The sequence below is a fragment of the Grus americana genome, chromosome 9, assembly GCF_028858705.1.
Source record: "Grus americana isolate bGruAme1 chromosome 9, bGruAme1.mat, whole genome shotgun sequence".
NCBI classification, from domain to species: domain Eukaryota; kingdom Metazoa; phylum Chordata; class Aves; order Gruiformes; family Gruidae; genus Grus; species Grus americana.
In genome coordinates this window covers 20,163,528-20,181,642 of record NC_072860.1, presented here as the reverse complement: position 1 = coordinate 20,181,642, position 18,115 = coordinate 20,163,528, and the positions used below count along the sequence as shown (strand labels likewise).

The 18,115-nt window shown below is 40.4% G+C and overlaps 1 protein-coding gene across 5 annotated transcripts in view; it reads left to right on the top strand.

Moving 5' to 3' along the window:
- Positions 1-2,848: 2,848 nt before the first annotated feature.
- FXR1 (FMR1 autosomal homolog 1) overlaps positions 2,849-18,115 on the top strand; it is a 36,556-nt gene continuing 21,289 nt past the window's right edge. For 4 of the 5 annotated variants that reach the window (XM_054835835.1, XM_054835833.1, XM_054835834.1 and 1 more), the window contains exons 1-3: positions 2,849-2,984; positions 12,702-12,754; positions 16,939-17,032. In XM_054835835.1, the coding sequence (XP_054691810.1) occupies positions 2,934-2,984; positions 12,702-12,754; positions 16,939-17,032 (198 nt within the window). In that variant the 5' untranslated portion in view covers positions 2,849-2,933. Of the gene's footprint in view, positions 2,985-3,072; positions 3,136-12,701; positions 12,755-16,938; positions 17,033-18,115 lie in introns of those variants that run through there. The other variant, XM_054835836.1, reaches the window with a different exon arrangement.

Genomic DNA, 18,115 nt, shown 5'->3' with positions numbered 1-18,115 from the left:
TGTCTTTTACAGCCTTAGACTCTCATTGATTGTCATCCCCTCTGTGTGCCTTTATGTATTTAAAGACAACAGTCCTAATCCTTCAGTGTTCAATCCTTCACCCTTTGTTTTGCTCACTTAAATAAGCAAATCCTTTTTCTGCTCCTTCCAACCAAGGTACCCCAAGGATACAGAATCCTGCTATTTCTTGCTTACTGTCCTGTCGGCATGATGAAGCTTGCTCTCCCTGCTGCATTGCCGAACAATTTCAACAGAGGACAGACAGTGGTTCAACTAGACTTACTCATAGCATCTCCCTGACCAGAACTCCTCTATGAAATGTAGGTGGCAGTTTTGCTGTGGGTGTTACAAAATGAAAACAAAAAAATAATCACCTTACGTAGTCTTGTGAAAAAAGTTGTAAGTAGCTACTATCAGAGGAAGACTCTTGAGTCTGAATAGAGATAAGATCCTCCTTTATTTCAGTAAATACTTAAATAAAAACTAAACTTGGAACAGATTCATCCTCGCCAGTCTGGCTGATGTCCTGCAAACTACTATGACCCACAACCTAATAATAACTCTCTTCTACCCCCGTTTTCACCTAGGTATAGCAATCTGCCCCAATATTAATCTGTAAACAACCCTGTCACTTTAACTACTATCATGTGCGCACTTCCAGAAAAACAAATTTTATCAGGCAAATTCAGATGCAGATTGCACTGGCTCAAGCCAGTTCTCGTTATCATTACTGACCAGAACTGTCCGCCATTTTGCAAACATGGACACCCAAGCACCTCATGCAGTTCTGAAGTAATTTCTTTTTTATATCTGTGTCCTGTTTTGCTCATGCATAGTTTGGTTTTGCTTTTTTTTTTAAACCTCAAACACCTTTTTTTAGCTGTTGACATTGAGAGTCTGTGTCTTGGAAGCTGAATAAATGAACGTCAGGCTATTCAATCTTGGGACAATGAAAACTTTTGGCCTAGAATTTTTGTAGCACAACTGCTTCATTTTATCAGGTTTCATACTTTATCCTGGAAAGCCCTGAGTGCCCTCTGCCAACAGGAAAGGCGGCACCTACCATTTTGCATGAAGGGCTCTCTTACCTATGCGTGGCCTAGGCACCATTGACAGAATAAATTGTAGGTCATTTCTGAAGATTGAAACAGTATTTCTAATAAAAGGTACCCTCCAACATTCACATGGAATAGATAGTATGCAAGAATGAGAGTATTTATGCACACAGCATGGGAAAAGAGTAGATCACATAATTGCCTTTTTTCTAAACACTACCTCACAGCCAAACAAAGATATGAGTTACTGAGCAGAAAAAGCATGGTATTCTCTGGAACAAGCAGAGGCTATTGGATTTTTTTTCCAATTAACTTGTGCCTCATTTCCCTTCATGCTTCACCACAATGACTCAAGGCTCTACTGTCCTCAGAGCCTATATCTTGGGCTCTACCTATGATCTTCAGTTCTTCTCCAACAGAACCCTCCCAGCTCATCCCCATACCCTCAAATTACTCACTGGACAACACAAGCACAAATAGTCAGAGTTGCATGCTAACCATCTGGCGCAAGTGGGGGTTAGCCAGCAGCACGCAGGCTAAGCCGATAATGTTGAACCCCTCTCCCTCCCTCAGCTGTGGTGCATTTGAGTCTCCTTGCCCACAGCCAGCTTTCTCAAAGCTTCTAGGCCTGTACTACCCCAAATCCTCACCCCTCTGACAGACATGGGTAAAACTGGCAAAAAAGCTACAGTGGGAGATTAACACAGAGAAACAAAGAATCGAGACATTTGATGGCTAAAATACCATCATGTATTCCTGTTTGTTTGGGGCTGACATCGAACAGGAAAGATCAGCAGAAAGGACATTTGAAAGTACTGTTATTGATATTTAAAGCTATTGCAAAAAATGTATGCATTTGGCAAAGATACAGGCCTTTCATCAAGCTCTGCATGACTAAGCTTATGTGAGCATTGAGCTCACAGCAAAACTCGGGCTGATTGTGAGGGTCATCCAATAGCAGAGTCATTTTGGTGTTTTCTTTTTCCTTTGCAGCAGTACACGGCATAGAAAAGGGCACAGCCTGCAACTGGGCAATCCCCCACTCTATGCCAGGATAGGGAGCAGCACCCCTGGAGCCTGGGCCCGCGGGGAGGGGGCCGCTCGGTGTGGGCCCAAGTGCAGATGGCGGGGGTGCTCCCCGCCCCCAGCGCCAGGCCGGGGCAGCGGCGGGACAAAGACAGCCGCGCGATGCGGACATGAAAGCGGACTGCACGGGTGGATGACAGGCACCATCTTGATTGCACCGGGCGGCGAGCCAGGCCGCCTGAGGCGGCTCGCGAACGGAAGGTGTCCCCTAAGGCCCGGCCTTTTGAATCGCTATTCATTTAAAAAAAAAAAACCAAAAACACAAACACAAACAAACAAAACACTGCATCTTCCCTGCAGCGCTGACTGCGGCCTGCAGCACCAGCGCCGCTGCTTCCTCCACTACCCCACGGCGGCCGCTCCCGTGGGGCCAGGGCGAGGTTGCCGGGCCACCTGCGCCTCAGGGCGGGCGGGAGGACTGGAAGACAGGAGGGCGGCGGGCGCCGCAGACCCCCCTCAGCCACCGCGCCGGCCACCAGCGGGGCTCGCACGGCAGCCGGCCGCTCCCACTCCTGCGGGCCGCGACGGGGAGGGGGGGAGAAGGGGGGGGAGAAGGCGGCGGCCGGCTGCCCTTCCCGCAGGGAACGCCCCGCTCCGCCGACTGTCAGCTCCCCCTCCTGCCCGCGGCGTGGGCAGACCCGCCGCGCGCCGCGGGGGGAGGAGGGGCGGGGCGGTGCCGGAGCGGCCCCCACCCCGCGGGGGGCGGGCGGAGGGGGAGGGGGAGCCCGCCAGCGCTCCCCCCCGTGGTGACAGTTTCTAGAAGCACGTCCCGGCGTCCTTTGCGCTCTCAACATGGAGGAGCTGACGGTGGAAGTGCGCGGCTCTAACGGGGCCTTCTACAAGGTACCGGCGCGGGGAGGGTGTGGCGGTGGGGCCCGCGCGGCGGAGGCAGCGCGGGGGGCGGCCGCCCGGCCGTTTTTGCGCCCGGCCGGAGGCTGAGGGCTGCTAGCGGCCGTGGGGAGAGTCCTTGCGCCGGGCCGCGGAGGAGGGGAAGGTGAGGGGGGAAGGGCGTTGGGGGAAGGTGTCTGGGTGTGGCGGGGGCGGTGGTGGAGAGGGCTGCGGCGGGGAGGGGGTGAGGGGGGCCGGCGTGAGGGGAGGGGGACCCGGGGGCGGCGGGTGGCGGGGATGGAGCGGGGCGGCGGTGGCTTGGGAAGGTGGTGACGAGGCGGGCTGATCAGGGCTCCTCAGGGGAGGGTGGTGTGTGGGAAAGGGAGAGCGCCGGGGGGAGCAGATGCACTGCACGGAGATTTGCTTAGTCTTCAGCTTGGAAAGGGTGGGTGGGCGTGTGGGGGGGTATTTTTGGAACAAGTAGGAGCTTTGGGTGGGATGGGGTGAACTGAGCTGAAAATAATGATTTTAAAATATTTTAAATAATTCTTTAAAGATTTCGAGTTTTATTTATGTCATCAGAAAGCTTCCTTCAGCGTCACCCTCCCTGGAATGTCAGGATGTTACAAGATCAATGCAAAATACTCTCAGCTGTTGTCTGTCAGTCATTTTCCCCTAAGCCTGGCTTCAGATGTTTAAGAATCCCAGCTCTTTTTATGGCAAGAGCCTTCTGTCTTCCTTTCCAGGAGGGCTGATTCCAGCCAGTATTGTGAGCACACAGTGTAGCTATGGTCTGGGAGTATTTAATCTCAGGACTCTCTTTAGCTATTGTGCCTAACCGCATACACAGTGTGGTGTTGCACTTGGGGGTGTGGGGGTGTCTTCCCCCCCCCCGAATTTCCTGTGTGCAGTTGTGGATTTGGCTTGGAACTCGTGTTAATTGTACAGTATGTAAAGGCAGTTGGTGTTTAAAGTATTGCAACCAGCTGACTTCAGGGGTTAGTTTTTTCAACTGTCTGTCTATTAAAAGAGACAAATAGGATATACTCTTAGGAGGAAGGAATGCAATGGGGTAAGCTATATCCCCTTGCTAGGTAAGCCTCTTATCATCTACTGATTTTGGTAAAAAAATAAATTTTGTGAATCATATACATTTTTAGTTGGACTTGAAATACCACACAGAACCCACATCAGAATTGTTTGCATTTGGGACAAGATATTCCTAAATAGAATTATGTTTTTTTTCCCCATGCCCATTGCAAAGCCCAGAATTTGGAGATGTTCTTCTTAGCTATCCGTTTTCTACCTTGTGATCTTTGGCAACTTTATAAACCATGGATTAGTTGTTTCTTCTGCTGAAGAAGAATGTGAGACTAACGGGAGTATTAGGAGGTGTACTGAATTCTTGGACTGAAGGGATCTGTGCGCATAGAATTTATTACAATAAGTCTGATTTAAAATATGCAACAATGACGTTTCCTCCTAAGTCAGTGGGAATTGTCAGGCTTAGATTAGCACCATCCTGTGTTTTAGCCCTGTGAACAGTAGCTAACAAAAGCAGAAGTTTTACTTGAAAATGGCATTAATGGCTTTCAGATCAATGAAATGGGGCTTAAATTCAGCAATGACATCTTCATGGTGGATGAAGACAGGTTAGAGTGATTGGACCCATAATGACCAAAGACCCAACTCAGAATAATCCACTGTTAATGTGGGGGGCGAACACAAAGCCCCCCCCAAAAAACAAAATGGAATAAACTAAATTGAAACACAATTTCAAAAGATTATTCTTGTGAGCTGGATTCAGTGAAATGTGTGTGGCAGTGACTCCATTTTGTGAGTCTTACTATTGTGGTAGGCAGAGGTTATGCAGGCACTTTGAGCTAAGTAACACTACTAGTAACTTTCTGTTTAAAGTTCCTGAAGCAAAGGAGGGAGGCGTGTCAGTCTCATTTGGAAAGTATCCTATTTTGGACACTGATAGCATTGATAATAGCATTTGTAAGATAATGAGAATAGGCTCATCTTGTCTAAGCCCGGTGTCACTGTATAGGAGGTGGCAAAAAAATTTCTGAAGTGAAAAGCAGAATTTGTAAGATGGGATGAAATTTGAGGTTTGCCCTCAGATCAGTCTGAATTCAGATTCATTAGCACAGCATGCTTCCTGGTAAATGTGATGAGAAGGATCCTGCTATGCCAACAGATAAAACCCCAAATAATTATGTAAACAATTGCATGACATAATTTTTCTAATGAGTTGCTAATATGATCTGCAACTTAGTTGTAGTAGAACAAATGTAGTGATTAAATCTGTTGGAGCATTATAGTGGGGTTTTCAGTAGTTATTAGAGGTATGACCATGGTAAATGATACTTTTCATAGATTCTTTTGTTATTTTAATAATTGCTCTTCATTTTAGTAAAATTGAATTTTAACAGGGAATTCTTTGTATGTGTATTTATATGTATACACTATGGTTGCTTTAAATTAGTAAGGAAAATTCTGTATTAAAATACATGAAAATTCAAAATGTTTTTCATGATGCATAAATTTGTGCACAGTAACTGTGTTTATGGTAGACATTCCAAGATAACTTTCTTATGCTCTGTCCTGTACAAAAAAATATTATGATCTAAATTTAAATTTTTATTGATAAATCTCCAAACTAATTTATGGGGTTTTTTGCTTTAAATAAGTAATATAATCTGGAGAACAAGACTGCATTTATCTTGTATTTTATCCCAGGTTCTCAACCAGTATACAGCAGAGCCAATGTTTAGCTATTCCCTGCAGCTCAGAAGTCTTTGCATATGTCCTAACATTGAACACTCATTGTCTTTAGAGAACAGATGACATTTATGGGGCTCAATGTGGTCATGGTCTTCTGAAAAAAGATGTTTGTTTTGTGAACAGGGAGGAGAATGGACAGGGTTGATGAACCCTACTAGTTAAGGGTTTGTCTGTATTAGAGGTGTGGTGAGGACTTCTTGAGAGCAGATCAGTTGACACTTTCTAGGTCAGTGCTAGATTGCAGGTTAGTTTGTTAGTGGGACATTAGAGTAGACTTTTTTTACGTGACATAGACCCCAAAGAAATCCAGGTATTTTTTGGCTAAGTGTGTTGGAGAGAGTGAAAGTTGATACTCCCAGCCTCCTCTTGGCCTGACTACAGTGTTTTCAGGATGATGATTCTCTGTGCCATTAAGATCCTTAAGTAATTCACAGAATCACAGATGATTGAGGCTGGCAGAGACTGAGGGAGGTCATCTGGTCCATACCCCTGCTCAGACAGGGCCGTCTAGAGCCCAGGACCATGTCCAGACAGCTTTTTAGTATCTCTGAGGATGGAGACTCCACAGCCTCCCTGGGCAACCTGTCCCCATGCTTAGTCACCCTCTCAGTAAAAAAAAAAAAAAAAAAAAAAAAAAAAATTCCTGCTGTTCATACAGAACATCCTGTGTTTTCAATTCATGGCCATTGCCTCTGGTCCTGCCAGTTGTGAAGGGTGTCTGTACAGCTCTTGTCAAGAACAAGATGAAAGCTTCTGTTTTGTCTAGTATCTCCCTCAGCCTACGTATGCTCACTTGTATGCGAATTAGAGCCCTGGTTCTGCATGTTATTCATGAGTTAAGATGTCAGCTTACGTTAAATAGGTTGGGCCTTATAATAAAATGAGGCCAAGGTACAAAAATTGAACACCAGATAACTTCCTCTACCTGAATCCTTCAGCAGCATCTGAATAACTCAGAAAGATCTGTTGTGTTCTTCATTGTAAGGACTTACCAGAGCCAGTTTTTCAGCATGTGTGTGTTGCATGCCCTTTGCGCTCTTTCTGTTCTAGAGTAGTAGCTGTTTAGGTTGTGCAAGGGCATGAAATAGATAAAAATGAGAATTAGAATGAAATTCAACCTTTAATTTACAGGTTCTAAAGTGCTTCCTTCTTGGTCTGTTCCTTTTTCCAGAGGTGCAGCTGTTCTGGTAACAGGACTAACCAAAGCGCTGGTAGCAGGAGTTGGCATAGGCTGCAAGGTAGAGACTAGCCAAAATATTACTAAGGGAAAAAATGATGAGGGAGAAGTACACAGCATTTTTCCACACAATTCTGTGTGAGACAAAGTTTATGCATCAATTACAAAAAAAAAGGCTTTTTAATTTTTCTTACAACTTTTAATTAGTGACTTTGAAAACAACTCTGAGTTCTTCTGAATGGTGTTTAGCTTGATGGTTATTAAAATAGGAAACTGTCATTAGGAGTACAGCTTACACAGCTGTTTGTATCCAATTACTACACCAGGGAACATGGTGACTGGAATGACTTTATTTCTTTAAAGATCTCAACTGTCTTATGGTCAGTATTTATTGTATCTAGCCCTAATTGGTGGGAAGTTTCAGACATTTTGAAGTTGTTACTAATCTGTTGAAAGTTGTGTAGGCTGATGCAGTCATGATCTGTAGTGATGATTGCTGGTGACAAGCCATTTGTTTGACCCTTTTAGGCTGATAAAAGGGAGATGCCACAGGCAGTGATTATTGATTGCTGATCTACATAATCAGTGAAGGGTGCTTTCAGAAGTTTCCCCTTTGAAAATATGTGTAAAAGAGGGCAGTAAGTAATGTGAGTCATTAGACTTTCAGGAGTAAGCCTAAACCAGGGGATTTAGTGCTGAAGTTCTTTCAGCACTTGAATTTATGTATGATAATTATTGTGAATGGAAATAAGCAGTAATGTCATAGATTAAACTGCGGTTGCTAAAATTGATATAGTTCAGGATCTCTTTCTTACCTGGTGCCTACTTGTAACGTTTATGTTTTGTGGCAAGCTAGATCTGCTTTCTTTAATCAATTCCTTGTATAAGCAGATGCCGCTAGTCACTTCTAATGAAGATAATATTTATGAAGTTCAATCTTTTTTTGTTCAGTGATTATTTACTGCTTGGATATTTTTTTTCCAGGGTGGTCAGCATGGGATACATCCCTTAGTAATAATTATTTCATGTATTTGTTACATGAAAGATTTGTATATGAATGTTAGTTAAAAATACTAATGGTTCTTCCTTCTGAAAGGAGCATAAGGATTGGTGATTGGATGTAGGCTTCTTGACCTTTATGTCACTGATTCAGAAACAGTCCATGGTACCAGATGCCAAAGCATTTACTCTCTGAAATTTACTCAGCGGTGGGTAAGGTGATCTTAGTATAGTTTTTAGTCTGCACGTATGTGTGACTCAAAAACCAACACAGTGGCTATCCCTGGAAAGAATGTTTGCAGCTAAACCAACAGCACTTCACTTTTAGATGGGACCATCCTACTTGGGGGTCAGATAAACTTAAAGCAGGATGAAGACGGAACTTGGATTGCATCTGCCTGATATACAGATTTTGTGATTTTTACCTTAAACTGGATTTTAAAAAAAAGTGTGTGTGAATATATACAGAGACATACAGTTCACTGTAAGGGCACTTCAGTAAGTCTTGATCCGTTTATGTTATCAGCAGATCCTAATCCTAAATCCATGAGCAAAACCCAGGTAAAAAGGAAAGAGTGCATGTGTGTTATGAGATGAAGTCTCAACTGTAGTGATTTTGGTGGCAGATGATCCATTCATAGTTTCCTGTCCTTCTGCTCACATTTAACATGGTATGGCCCTGTATTAGATTTGCTGGATCTCTGATCCTAACCTAAGCAAGAGTCCTAGCGATATTACCTCTCGTTTTACAGGTGCTAGTGTTGGGAGCCTGGCTTCTGCCAAGTGAGTGGCAGAGACAGGTCTGTATCAAAGTGCCTGGGGAGCCAGCATGACATTAATAGCCTGTAGTACAGTATAGTCTCCTGTCTTGCCTCATGAGCTGGCCTGCAGGAAGCAGGGCATACATGGACTTCCAGAGATCCAGCTTGCAGCATAAACTGAATGACTGACACTAATATCTGGCCAGTCCAAATCAGCGGTCTGGCAAGATGAAGTCACATCGATTTCCTTTCCTTCCTGCCCTCCACAGTTTTGTATGTGGTGTAAAACACGCACAAATGTTATATGTAAGCTTACTTGCTGATAATGAATTCATCACGATGTGTTTTTGATGCCAGTATATTTATTGACAATGTGTTTGGTGGTCTCTTGTTAGCTGTGCCTCATCACTTCTGTTCGGAATGAGAATGCATGGAATGATGTGTAAGGAACATGGAACATTTCAAACTTAGATATTGACATTATTTATCTTAGGCAACACTGCTAAATTAAATTTCAGTAATGGAGTACCATGTTCATTTGAGCAAAAGTTAAGATGATGCATCATTACTTACTGTACCAAAAACATTTTCTACTAAATTATCAGATATGACTAGTACAGCCTTAGAGTACAAATATATAGGTTACCTCACTGATAAAGAACTCCTTCAAAATTCCTAGATGAAACCCAGAATATTTACTTTTATGTTTTATGTTCATCATGCCCTTTCTGAAGAAATCCTTTTGAATTTATATTAATAAACTTTTAATGTAAAAAAATCTGCTTTGTATTTCAAAATATCTTAATGTCACAGGTTTTTTGTTAAACCTTTTTTAAAAAATAATCTCTAGGCTCTTGGAGTACTTTAAAAATTACACTACATCTCATCCTGACATGCATGAAATCTATTTCTCTGTTTTTATCTTGGAATTCTAAGTGACAGCTGGTAATGGTTATAGTAAAGGTCAGGGTTGTAGGTAGGAAAGTAGTATGCAGGAACTTTTATTTTCAGCAAATGGTTTCATGATATTTTTGGCATGTTTCTTGGCAATAATGGAATAATTTCTTATAAAACTATTTAAAACCTATATTGAATTCTAATTATTTGTAGTTATATTACAAATGTTTTATGTTACACCTTCACTGTTAGTCTTGTGTTTGTACGATTAGACTCTGATCAGATGTTTTTCAGGCCTCACAAGAATAAATAATTATGTAATTTTATTTAATGCTTTACATGTGTCCATTTGTGACCTGAAGTGCATACCTGATAAATGTTATATTTGATCTTGAATGTTTCTCATATATAAATACTGTTGCGTGAAAGAGTTTGAGAATGCCAACTGAAAATGCTATTCAGATAATTTCAAGCAAGTTACTGCATACCTGTCTCTAGCCATGAGTCTGCATTATATTCTCATATGGGAAGAGCAGTGTTCACGCTTTGAACTGAAAGACTTCCTTGTGTGAAGGAGTTCCTGAGACCCGCGTGGTGTTGTAAAATGTGCAGACTCTTTGTTGGAATTCGTACTTTCGATTTTAATAAAAAGTGTTCAATATTTCTGTTTATGCAGCTGATGTTTGTGCAGTGTCAGCTGTTAGTCTGCTGCTAGTCATATCTCTGCATTATTGTTCCACTTCAGCTTTCCCATTCTTCAGCAGGATGTTAGCTTGAAAATCAGTTGTGAATATTAAACCTATTTGAACCGTCACACAGAAAGTCAGATTTTTACCTAGCAATGGACTAATTGTCTGAAATCCTGGAAATTCAGTGCAGTTGGGATTCCTTTTTTCCACTTCTTTTGTCTTATTAATGAAACCTACAGCTAGTCAGTGGATTCAGGATTTTCTAAACTCTGCAGAGCATTGTTATGAATGTTTTTCAGGTGTTTTATGGTACCTGATTTTGAATCTCTCTTGATTCTTAAGTTCTGTTTTTAAACAAAAGAAAGATAACTGAGTTCAGATCTGCAGAATAAATTCTATAGGTTGACCTATAGCAATGAAATATATTTATTCCCCCCCCCCCAATGTTGAGTACTGTGAGAGCATGTAATAACATAAATAAGAGGTAAGGTTCAGCTATGAAATAAAGCAGCATAATGAGGCAAAGACTAATATTGAATCAGACTTTTGGAATGCGGATAAATGGCTGTCCATAATAGAGAATTAAATCTTTTTCTGTAAATACTGCTTTCTCTTGATAAGTTGTCATACGGCAGAATGTTGGACTGCATGAACTCGGTGCGCAGTGCTGTGGCTTAGGTGTTTTGTCCCTGGATAGAGTTGGAATGAATTGTAGTAGAACAACTACTGTTTTCTGCACTTTATGCCGTGTTAATTCATCCCCATGTTTGGGTGTGTTTAAAGGGGACATTGGTAGCATAAATTTAGTAAAAGTTCTGCTTTACCTCTGTTGTTACTAACACATGCTTCAGGCAGTAAAATTTTGTATGCTCTTTGCATCTTTAAACTTCAGTATTCCTGTCCAGTTTACCTGTCCAGAAACTGTTGAAACTGAAAGTCTCTGATTACAGGCGTATTTTATTGCCAACTGTTTCCATTGCGTACCTTTCAAAGAAAGAGATTTGCCTTCCTTCCTTGCAGTGGCATGATGGCATTTGAAAGGGTTTATTTTATTAGGAACACACTAGGTGGCTCAGTGAGGTGATTTCTGGTGACCTGCTTTGTTCAGGATTACCGGTATGCTTTCTGCTAGAACGTGTTTTCTGTGTTGCTGGCAGATGGTTTTGAGTGCAGCTCAGAGAGCAGAAAAGCAGGTTTTGGGAAAATACCTTCATGGCATTGCCCAAGTACGAGTTCAGGTAAAAGGAGATTTGTTTATATAGGCTCTTTGCCACCAGCTGTCAGTATGGCCTCCTTTACTGTCTGTCGTTACATTGAGGGATCTCCTGTGTCAAAATTTATCTTTCCCTGAGGTGACACATGATACCTCTGTGGGCTGGTTGCTCCTTGCACACTTGATACGTGCTTCGTCCTCCTCAGTTGGCCGTTTCTTAAGTGGATATAATCTGTTCAGCAGATTTCCTGGAACTTCTTTTGACATAGCTATGCAGCTCTCTCCCCTTTAAAACTGCGGGTTCCTCCTTGGGTGTCCTGTGCTTAGGCAAGTACCAGGCAAAAGCAGGAGTAGTTTGAAAGATCTTTCTTGTCCTTTTATCTGCTTTTTTTGCAATTTGCCTACCTGCCTCCCTTAACCAAGGGATGTAGGAACTTAATTTCTGCATGGATACTTGAGTACAACTGTGTCTGTCAGGTTGTTCTTCTTCTTTAGGTTTTTGGCTTAACTGGTGCTCCCTAAAGAAGCCCTTTGTTTTTCAAAAGAAAGAAAGAAGTGGGATTTCCCTTCAGTTGTTCCTGAGATCATAATAATGTGACACACAAAGTGAAATACTGTATTCTTTCATTGTTTTCCTGTGAGGTCCTGCAGGTATCTGGCCTCATACAGTCCCCACTTTGGTACTTGAAAGATGCTAGCATGACTAGCTCTATGGCAGCCTGTATTGCCAAATTTTATCCAAACTTGCTGTCATACTGTTCTGAAGGACAGTTGTTTGGGATTCAGTTTTGTGTTGAGAAGAATACCTACAAAGCAAATAGTGCTGTGCACAGCTGTTTGACGTGGTATTGTGAGTTGTACTAATTGCCCTGGATCTTCCATTTTGTTCCTGTAAAACAGTTGTGCACACCTGAAGATAAAATAATAAAACACCTGATAGTGAGTTTTCAGTTGTAAACGTGCTGGTCTGATTTGAGCAGTCATTTGAAACAATCCCTGCGCACTGTATTTCTTAGAATAGCCAACTAAGAATATCAGCAATCTCATCCGAACAGTGGGATCGTGTCTTGGAACTTTCCTAAATTGGAACCATAGTATTAGTGGTGCTCTGCTGTTTGGCTTAGTTTCAGGCTGTATTGAAATTGGTGCCTTGTTTTGATTTCACATGCATTCTGCATTCTTATAACAAAAATGTTTTTGTTTTAGGGTTTTATCAAAGATGTTCATGAGGACTCGCTCACAGTTGTATTTGAAAACAAGTAAGTATTTTATTAAAAAAAAATTTGAGTATTAGGTGGTTGTTTTGGTTTTGTGGTTTTGGTGTTGGGTTTTGTTTGTTTTGACATTAAGAGGAAGTAGATTTCATTAGGAGGGTATAGTTCTAGAAGTACAGGCTCACTATTCTGTTCACAGTCTTCATGAACTACTTTCTTGAATCGCTATATCAGAATTCAGCTCATCACTTACACAGTACTTTACATTTTTTGGTATCTTTAGTGATGTCCATAAATGTGACAGCTGAATTTTATTAAAATAATAATCAGTGGCAGAGGCCTCGTACTCTTAGACTAAAGCAGAAGAAGATGGAAAATACCGAAGTACTTCTGTTAAGTAAACAATTCTCTATATGTTTAACCTGAGGAATGTTGTTTGGTGTTCTCAACCAGAGAAATAGATAGAAGTATCCTGATGGTGGGGTGTTTTGGGTTTTTTTACCTATTAAGAAAACAAATATATGTACATACCCAGTCTAAAGACCCAAATTTTTGTAGTGGAAAAGAGTGCAAATCTGTAGAAAAAATTACCGATGAGGCCCTCTTCATTTAATATATAAACACAGCAGTGCTACTTGGGACTTGTAGTGGCGAGTCAAAGATAATCCGTGGGATGATAAAGTACAAATGAATACTTGTTGTTCAGTGTTCAGACTGATAATACTGTGGATTACCTGGGAGATTCCAGGGCTAATTTAGGATATTTTGGGAGCTACATCCTCTTTCCTGTTTCCCTTCCGGTTGCTAGGTGGAGATACTAAAAATGTCAGCTTTTGATGTGAAAATTGTTACTAAAGTCTGCCAGCACCAACCTGTAGATTAGTCTTTGAGCCTTTCTTCAAGAAAGACTGCTGAGTAATAAAGGTAATACTAGGGAGCGTGCGAGTGTGTATTTATTATAAACAATATTTTATAATCCTGAATTTATAATCCTAGGGTGTGTATGTTTATACACATATGTGAGTACATGTATTCGTGTATACATATATACACGTGTATAAAAATAAGTTGGGGGGCAGGGGAGAAGTAATCCTAGGGTTTACCCTGCAAAGTTCGGTCTTTGTTTCTTTCTAACCTGTGTTTTCTAGCCCTTCTTCTATGAAAAATAGTTAGAAGATGAGGTGGCAACCATAATTTTTACTAACACTTACTGAGATGGTTATGGAAATTGTTACTGTCTCCTAGATTTTCATACCCCCACCCCAAAACCCAACGAACAGAAAAAACAAATTGGGTTCTTCATCCCAAGATGTGACAAATCTTCAATTTCGTATTCAACATCTGTATTACTTTTCTTTAAGGTAGGAGGCTCTTTGCCTTCAAAGCATATGCTTTCACATTGGAAACCAAGTAAGCTGAAGGAAGTGCCTGTGGTTCACAGCAGGGGTCTTACTGTTGGCAAACACTTTTCTAGTGTGTAGTATCCATGTCATCTCTGTGTTTTACAGAAAGTCTGGCAGCAGCAGCCATGTTCCAAAAAGGATGGGCTACAACATATGTTGAGTGTTTTGTTGACCAAAAATAGGTCTCATCAGGAAGTGTTCGTACAGTTCTAGTCAAATTATTCTGTGATGTAAATCTGATAAATTATTACCCTTTTTACTGAGTTAAATTCATAAGGACTTTAGTAGAACCGAAGCTGGCAAGAGTGTCCTGAATGCATCATTCTGTTGTGATAGTGATCAACACTAATGAAGTAAATACATCTACTCCCTACTCCGCTAAAGGTGGTCTAAATGGTTAGTTTGCATTTGCTGCTATTGTTAACCACTCTTTATCTACAGCTGTTGTAAGGTTCCAAAAGTTGTTACACTAGCAGAGACTGCTAATGATGATTTTGTGGCCATAGCAATAATTAATCTCTGGGTAGACATCCTTGATTCTTTTTAGAGAAATTTTTTGGAGGTAAGGAGGCCGGGAATGAATGCAGAAGCTTCAGAACTGGAAACTTTTATTACTGTATAAGACAGAAAATTGGATCTTGAGGTGCAATTTCATATGGACTCATTGGAGTCTGAAGCAGCTGTATTGAAAGAAAGACCTCTCTTGTAAGAAGCAAGCGCCTCCCTTTTTTGTAATTTGTGCCAGATATTCGGGATAATCCTTCTGACTATTAGTTCTGTCAGATCCTCTTAGTAGGTAATTTGTAGCCAGTCACAAGTCATTTCTTAAAACATCTTGTTTTGCATTTCACCAGTGAGATGCTCCAGTTTTGGACTTTTTGCTATCAAAACTTGGACTTCTCATATTCTGAGAACTGAGCCTTCTGTGCACTTTTCTACTGTTTTCTTAAAAGAATACCAAAACATCTTGCAGTTGATAGAGGTAAGGCATTATTGGCCCATCTGTTTCTAGTGGATGGAGTTCCCTTTAGATGATTAGAGATGGAACCAAAATTAGCCTACTACAACATCAAGTGGATTTTATTGAAGGTACAAGGTCTCTTCAATCATAGCATCTCATTATGGGCAGTTTATAACTTTCTGTAAGCTCCCATTTGTTAGATTCTTTAACTACAAGGCACAATTGAAATTCTCAAGAGAACTTTAAGTAGCTCATTTGAGTATGCAATGTTTTTGATCCTGTTGTTCAGTTATGATTATTATGCTCATACTGTTTCTAAACTGAAGTTTTATATACCCTATAATTTAGGGAATGCATTTTGCCCTCAAGTCTTACTATTTGCCTTTGCATCTGCGAGATTAATAACTTCACAAAGGCAGGGAGGGGAAGGAAAAACACAAACCCTGAGTTTAGTGACCATTATTGTTGCAACAAGGGCAATTGAATTGCAAGTGATTTTTGCCAGCCCCCTTGACCATTTCTCAGAAATAAAATGAGATTTAAATAACGTTTTATGGCCAGAATACTTTCCAACTTCAACAAAAGCTATCCATAATCTTCATGGGGTTTTTTGTTCTTCAAAGTTCCGCTATAGTTAAAAGAAAAATAAAGTGTATAATAATGGATAGAGCAAAACTATATCCATACCTCACTTCTTTATTAAGCGAGGTACTTGAGCATAAGCTGTCTTTTTAGTGAAAACATATAAATGTATCCATCTTGTAGAAAATTGCAGAAGTACAGTTGCTCTTAACGCTGAGATTTGTTCCACTAACTCAGGCCGCTCTGTCTGCATGTATTAGAAGTAAGCAAAACAAATTACTTGCCGTAATCCTTACTGTTATAAGTTGGTTCTGGATCCTGTCTGTATCTGATATGAACTTTAAGATGGGTATAAATGATGGACATTGGAATGCTTTGACAGATATCATCAAAGTCCCTCAAATATTCTAAGTTATTTTTTCGGGGGGTGATGTCTTTTCCTCTGGTTTATTTCAACCTCTGTAGAGTCTTCAGTTGGGTTTCTGACTAAAAGAGTGAGGAACAGCTGGTAGTATTTTGTGATGTTCACAGGGTGGAAGGAAAAGGAATTTCAGAACACGGATGATGTGAATTGCTCCAGTAGTCTTCATAAAACGCACCTAAAACACACATACTGGTAAAATGCTTTGTAGAGCAAGCTACGGTAAAATAAATAGCCTTTCTGTACAAGAAGGTAAAATTTTAATTTTATATGCCTAGCAGTAATTGGTATTGATAAACGGATATAAAAGTACATTTTGAACTGAACCTGTTTGCCAGACACTTACTGAGGAGTGTTAACAAGTTTGTAGGTAGAAATGCAAAGTTTTGTTAATGATCAGACTCATATTTTCCTGGAATACTTAAAACATTGATGGTAAGCAGTTGGAATGTTAAGAAAATGTTAAATATGAGGTAAAGAAGTGGATGAACCCCATGGTGGACTGCAAAGATAAGCTTACATCTGTATAAAGGCTTTCTGACTTGAACAGTGAAATGTAAGTACATCATCTAATAATCTTTCCTTGGGCTTTTATGAAAGCCATTTAGTGAACCCAGTAAAGTTAAATTTTTAAGTTAATTTAAAAATTGTTTTGTCATAAATATCTTCCCAGATACTATTTTTCTCTTGACAGGGTTATTGTGTTCCTTAGCTTATAAGGTTTGCTTTCTAGCAATGAAAAACCAGACTTGATTTTATGAAAAGAGTGAGTTTTAACCAAACTCGAGAGTTCTAAAAATAGAACTTAAGAAAACAACAGGAAAATTGTAGAAATAATGTGTAATGTCTCTTCAACTTTCAGTTGGCAACCAGAGCGTCAGGTACCCTTTAATGAAGTCAGATTACCACCACCCCCTGATATCAAGAAAGAAATTGGTGAAGGAGATGAAGTGGAGGTGAGTTTATCTTAATGAACTGTCCTGATAGATAACTGATTGTCCGTTCAAGGTGGTGATGACGATTGGAAGTACCTTAGCAAAGTGAAGATTTGAAGTGGAGCATGTCTTTAGTAATGGATTTATTAGGCTTTCAGTGAAACTGACATTTCAGCTTTTTCATAGAATTACCAATGGAACTTTCTCAGAATCTAAAACTTAAAATTGCTGAGAATGTTTCATAATTAAAAGCAAAACTAGGTAATTTCCACTTTTGATCTGGAATGTAACTGTTGGAAACATTTTGATGCGAAAATGTAATAAAACTCTCTCAGTAACAAGAGTTTTAACCCAGATGAAACACCTGGTACAATCTGGTAGGAGATTGTGTGAATGATACTGTTTGAGAGAGTAACAGTGTTAATTAGAAATGATGTATTAAACCAGGAAATTAAAAGGTGTGTGTTCTGTTCCTGGCTCATTGTAGTATCTTTAGTAATTTAGTCATTACTTCTGCTTTTCACTTGTCCTTAAAGTAATGAATTTCTTTAAGATACCATTATAGTTTTCAGCTAGTAATCTAAGAAACAATGTAATATGCGTGTTGGATTTTTGTTATTTTCTTTGAAATGCATGCTGATGGTTGGCTTTGTTAGAGGTAAAGGATTATTTTCTACCTTCTTGCTATTGCAAGATTTCTTGTTCAGTCCATATGCAAATGAGTTTGGCCTGTCAGAAGTGTATAAGGAGTAAATGAAACTTAGAGATGATGGAGGAAATGAAAGTTTCAGCAGTCATCTGATCTGGCATTAACTTGGTAGTGTTTGTTAAATACGGAATATGATGTCATCATGTGATGACTTGGTTCATTTCAGTAGTCCTAGGTATATGAAGTAAGCCAAGGACAAAACAGTCTTAATTGTGGAGTTACTCATATGTGTGAATTTTCAGTATGAAGACAGTGTTTGAATGTAGTGATGAATTGCCCCTGAATAAGCGTTTAGCCAAGGTTTTATCTTCCTTTAGAAATTTCTGTTGAATTGTCAGTAATGTATGCAAAGGAAATCCATAATAAAAATTTGTGCAAGAAGCACATGCCTGGAT